General features: G+C 34.3%; 1 protein-coding gene across 1 annotated transcript; it reads right to left on the bottom strand.

Annotated features, from left to right (window-relative positions):
* Positions 1–1,443: 1,443 nt before the first annotated feature.
* LOC122606937 (trihelix transcription factor DF1-like) lies at positions 1,444–4,709 on the bottom strand. Its single transcript, XM_043779831.1, has 3 exons — positions 4,347–4,709; positions 2,824–3,569; positions 1,444–2,553 (listed from the first exon to the last, which is right to left on the bottom strand). The coding sequence occupies exons 1-3, from the start codon at positions 4,592–4,594 to the stop codon at positions 1,739–1,741; spliced, it is 1,809 nt and encodes a 602-aa protein (XP_043635766.1). The 5' UTR covers positions 4,595–4,709; the 3' UTR covers positions 1,444–1,738.
* Between the last annotated feature and the right edge of the window lie 1,437 nt (positions 4,710–6,146).

Genomic DNA, 6,146 nt, shown 5'->3' with positions numbered 1-6,146 from the left:
ATATGACAAAATCTACTTGGTGATGCAGGGTATAAGATGAACCAATAGAAAAGAACACAGAAGCAAAAGAATTTTGCAAGAGAAAAAGAAAAACCGAAAGAAAAAAAAAACTCGAGCAGAATCCGATATGACAACATTTGAATAAAAACTTGGGGTATAAGTGGACCAATAGAACAGTATCATGTGGTTGCACTGTTCATTAGCCTCAGCTTTAATGATTATATACAATACAATATAAATACCAATGAAATACGAATAGTTTAGTCACGAAATACTTATGTTTTTCTTTGGTGTGTTTTTCTCGAAATACTTATGTTTTGAGATGAGAAGAACCAAAATTTGTCTCGACCTAAAAAATAAAGAGTGTTGTTTCTTACACATATCTTGAAAAAGGTTCGATCGGGTTAAGGTTATGTCTTAGAAACTGGTTCACTCTTTTTTCTTTTTCAAAACTAGCCTGTTGACCACGCGTTGCGACAGCTTTACGGTGATTAGATACAAAATATGCAAGGTGAGGGGACGACGATAATTGCAAATCAAACATTTGTGTGAATGTGTTTCTAGGATGTGTGGTTTTTATTTTTTTGTGTATGTGGAAAGGTAAGTTTGGAACTTTAAAGATAAAGTGAGAATATTTTGGGGAAAAAAAGTATGCTTAATGTCTTAGTCTATTCTCATTACGAGGGTTGGTGCCCGCGCGTTGCGGCGGTTAAACGGTGATAATAATACAAAACAGTGGAGGAGGAATCGATATGCGTGTGTGTAAATAGAAAGGAGAGAAAGAAGTGATTGTGTGTTAGATATTGTGTTTAGAAATATAGAATTAGAGATAATGTGTGAATTAGGAGTAATATGGAGATATTGAAAAGATTGTTAAATTTCCTAAAATAGAAATTCTAATATGTTTTATAAGAAATTATAGAAGTAGGCGTATTTTAGGAATAACAAAAAATTGCTTAATTTGTTAATTCCGATACCCTTTATAAGGGTTTATAGATTTATAGATAAGGGGTATTAGATTAGTGTCTACATATTTAGACTTGCAAAAAAAAAAAAAAAAGCAAACAATACGCTGATCAAAAAGTATAAACTCAAACATCGCTAAAGTTTTCAAAATGATTTGAAACATAAATTTACACTCAAATTACACAAGTTAAAACTATTCATGGTAAAATTTACACTCAAATTACACAAATTAAACAAGCAAAAACAAGTTAGAAACCTATTTGACTGATTATTAGATCCAAATAGCTATAAAACAATGGTAAAATTTAAAATGAAGCTCATTTCCACAATCATAACATTTGTAGTATTTTGGTCCATTTCAATCATATTGATTACCACAACCAAATATGCAACAAAAGTGTAAAAGAAACAACAATTTAATTGAGTAAATGTCAACATCCCAATTACCATTGATATTCAATGTTACATAAGTTGATATGTATTTAAAACATGTATATGATAACAATAAAAGAATATGCAATTAACAACTTTTTTATTCAATTATATGATTGAAATAATTGAAAGCAAAAAAATATATAAAAATACAGATATTTAACCAATAAAAAATAATATTGCCATCTTTCCAAGTAACTCCCACATAATATGCCCATGTGTTCCCATTCAAATTTCACCAACCAACCACAACCCGGCCCGTTTACCCTTTGACCCATTTCACGCACCTCTGTTCATTGATTACTGTTCAACAACAATAAAAAAACGAAAACTTTCTCTCTTAGACAGCAGCCATAGAAGATACCTTGCTTGCATTGGCAACAATCTCGTATCCATTACCTTCATCTTCCTTATCTTCATCCTCGTAACCATCATCGCCATCCTCGTCGTCATCGTCATAATCATCTTCATCACTCATACTCCCTTGATCAACCATGTCTGCAACAGACGACGGTTGCTTGGGCGTTTCTTGGACAACAGTCGGAAGCTGCCATTGCTGTTGCGGTGTTGATGTTGGTTTTTCTTGCACCATGGTTGCTGGTGGCCATTGGTTTTCGGGTTGTGCTACTATTGGAGTGGATTTCTCTTTGTAAATAGCATCAAGTTGGTCAAAATAAGGGCATGTTTTTGAATCCTCTGATCTCTTTTTATTGCCTTCTTTCATTTTCTTGTAGTATTTGTTAATGTTCTCCCATTTTTCTTTGCACCTTTTGGCATTTCTGTTGTAACCAAGGCTCCTCATCCCCAATGATATTTCCTCCCATAACGGCCCCTTTGGGACATTTTCTTGATATTTCATGTCTAGTTGCGTTCGTAGAGTAATCAATGCACTTATCTCGGCTTTCGGCCACCGTGATGGACTTGGTGATAGCATGCTCGCTTCTCCACTGCCACCATTGTAAAGAGGCTTTACCACCGATGGCTGTACAGCCACCGATGGTTGTGGAGGTAACGTTTGTTGAGTTGGTGGTGGTGGTGGTGGTGTTGGTGTTGGTGGTGTTGGTGTTTGTTGAGTGGCTAGTGATGTTTGGTAAATTTGTTGCTGCGGTATGACCTTGATTGGTGGCGATAGTGGCTGTGGCGGAGACAGAAGATCTGTGAATAATAGAGCTCAATTTTGTTAGATACAAAAAAAAGGGCCGAATAATGTCTATCGCCAAAAACTGAACAGAAAACAATTAGTTACAGGGCTTCTACTTAACAGTTTGCAGGCATCTCTATACAACTACTGAAACTGAGAGAGTTGATAAATACCTTAGCTGTAAAATTGATCAAATGTAATACAAATTGATTGTGGTTTTCTCCTTTTACCATAAATCTAACAGATGACTTTAAACTATAGAATTGAACTGGGTTAGATCGCACCTGTTAGCTTTTCTCTAAGTTCGTCACTGATCAGTTTGCCCGCATCAGTGTTCTGTCCAGTCATCTTTTGCAGAAATGTGACAAAAGCAGCATTTTTGGCAGCCACAATGGATCTTTCTTGAACTAACCGCTCGTGTTCTTGATTCATCTTTGCAATCTCAAGGGCTCTCCAGGCCTCCTCTCTGGCCATTCGATCTCTCTCCCTTTTCTCGAGGGTATCAATAAATTTCAATTGTAGTTCTTCTTGCTTCTTGATCACTTCCTTCATCAACTTCTCAAAGAAACTCTCCCATTTTCTCTTCTTTGGTGGTGGCTCATCATCCGATGAGGTATCCGACGAGAAAGCCGAATTTGTCGATCCTGACATGTTCGATTGTGAAAAAGGGAAAGTCCTTTTATGATTCATCACTGGTGGTGGCGGCACTGCCATCACTGCCGGTGCTGCAACCGAGATTGGACTCACGTTGTTCTGATCCAATCCAGTTGCAGTATTAGTTGACGGGACAGTAGCATTATTAGACATTCCCACCAACACCGGCAGAGGTTTCACAACAACAGGAGGCGGAGGGGGAGGAAATGAACCACGAGTGCTCGACTCCAAAGCTTGCAATTGATCAGAAAACCGGTAGATTTTATCAGATTTTGACGACCTCCCTTCTTTCGTTCGTCGATGATACTTAGACACGTTCTCAAATTTCTCCCTGCATTTCTTGGCACTTCGATGAATTCCTAGCTCGGATAATTTCCTGTATCATCAAAAACAATATCCATATTTATTCACATCTAATTCACCTGGAAATTAACGATAAAAAGTACAACAAGAACAACATACATTAAAAAACAATATATTTGAATTCCGCCGGAAAATGATCGGATCCAGTCTTACTTTCAACAAGTAAAACAAATATTTTAACCAAACTTTAACTACTTATGATTTGGATTTTACATTTTTTAGTTAATATCAATTATTCAAACAAAAATTCCTCTCATAAATTAAATTCCAAAAATAACCTTGTAATATAATTCCCAAAATGTTACATAATTCTCTCATAAGGCAAGTTTGCATAGTATCATATCCACCCAAAATACAGATAGAAATTTAATGCATAACATACAAAATTATGTCACATATATAATTAGTTATTATCATATTTTGTAACATCACATATGAAATTGGATTAGAAAACCACTTTCAAAGTGGCCTATAGCCGTATACAACAGAGCCAAAAACTCGACTTTCCTAGATAACCCGAAATCCCACTACCTTATTTTTAACCCTAATGTAACCCAGCCAAAATAACCCGAAACTCAGGCCCCTAAAATTTCCAATATGGTCAATTCTAAAACATTGACTAGAAAATTTTAGTCAATTTTGAAAAGAAAAAAAAATATTATAGATCTAACCTGAAAATAAGCAAAATTTGAATCAGAAAATTGGGATATTATCTGTAATATTATATTTATTTATTTTTTAACTTTAATTTATATGTGTGAGTGAATTGAAATGTTAAATTATATTATACCTGGAAACATTATCCCATAGAGGACCTTTAAGATTAGAATCACGAAAAGCTGCATCCATTTCTGACCGGATTTTAATCAAAGCCAATGTTTCATGTTTCGGCCACCTGTTTCCGCTAGAGCTCCGGTCACCACCACCTTCTTCACTAAACCCGCCGCCGCCGCCGCTGCTGCCGTCATCTCCCCCATTCCCTTGATGGGGTTGAGCTGAAACGACGTCGTTGCCAGAGGAGGGTTGAATTCCTTCCATACAAATACAATACAAACTAGTAGTAGATTTTTTATGCAAGTAAAAATGTTATAAATAAATATAAATAAATATAGATATATATGTGTGTAAAAACATGAAATAATGTGTATGTATATGTATGAAACAAACAAAATGAGATGGTGTGAAATGTTGAGGGTTATATGTGAAGTTGAATTTAATAATTTATTTTGGTGGGGATCTGGCCTGTCGATCTCACTACCCAAAAAAAATATCAAAAGAAATAAATTAATAATTGATTTAAAGTATTAAATATTTAGAAAAGAAAAAAATAACTTTATTTCTTTTATGTGTGGGAATCTTCTGCTGTCATTATAAGTTTATTTATTACTTGTTATCGTATTTAATTCGTTTCACTAAATGATATTCAAATTATTACTATTGTTATAAGGTGGAGAGAGAGTTAGAGAGAGAATAAAGAGTAATTATATTTATGAGGGATTATAATATGCCTTATATTTATAGGCAAATATATAAAACATTTTAGAAATTTATAAGGGTTATAATATGGAAGGTGAATATCCACTATAATATAAAATCATAATACCCCCTTGGATATTCACACTTTATTATACGCAAATATGGTGTTTGTTGTCTCGTTAAAAATCTTACCAAGAAAAACTCAGTTGGATAAAAACTCGGTGAAGGAAAAAAGAGTGCAGCGCGTATAATACTCTCCCTTATTTGAATACCCGTCTTTAAAATATCGAATATTGATCTTGCATATAAATGACTCAATAATCTGCCGACTTATTGCTCGATCAGGGTTGATGAAGATCTTGTTCACCGTCTTGTTGATCATGTGTCGAGATTGACTCTATCATTGTTTCGTCTTGATCTTCAAACAATACCATTGAATATTTCTTGTCAATATCACGAACACATTTTTCTTGGACATCTTCATTATTGATGATGTGTTTGATCTCCATGAAATTTGTAGTGTCACCATTTGTGAAAATAACTAAATTGTTTGTGACTATCCTTTGAGCGGATCAAGAAAATATATTCAACCATCTTTGACGTTGAACTCTTTTTATATCATGCACCGAAATATGTCATGAGTTTATTCCAATGTTGGCATGTAGATTCAAAGCCTTCTGTTGATTAGTACTTTATTTGTACCTAATAAGATACATCAAAATCTCATTTGCGGCTCAAGACCGATAAAAGCTTAATGAGTAAGCTTTGTCAATATGGAATCTCTTTGATCTTTAGGCAAGATAGTTTCATAAGTAGACAAAAGCTATTAGTCCCAAACTATTGCTAGATGGGTGCTGAAGACACCTCTATGTCAATGGTGAGTGAACTTTGCAACACAATCAATTAATCTGGATATGACCAGTTTGGATTGATTGTGTACCAGGTTAATTAGAGATTAATATATAAAGGTGACATAATGTGTAAGTAAAAGACAATGCAATAATATAAATGACAAGTATATAAATTGGTGAGACAATATGTATTTTTCAAGTGTATTTTATTTATTAATTGATTAAATAAAATACAAGGTTGTTGCGGAACCAAGATAATACAG

The sequence above is a fragment of the Erigeron canadensis genome, chromosome 7, assembly GCF_010389155.1.
Source record: "Erigeron canadensis isolate Cc75 chromosome 7, C_canadensis_v1, whole genome shotgun sequence".
In the NCBI taxonomy this organism is placed as follows: Eukaryota; Viridiplantae; Streptophyta; class Magnoliopsida; order Asterales; family Asteraceae; genus Erigeron; species Erigeron canadensis.
This window is presented reverse-complemented; position numbering and strand designations above follow the sequence as displayed.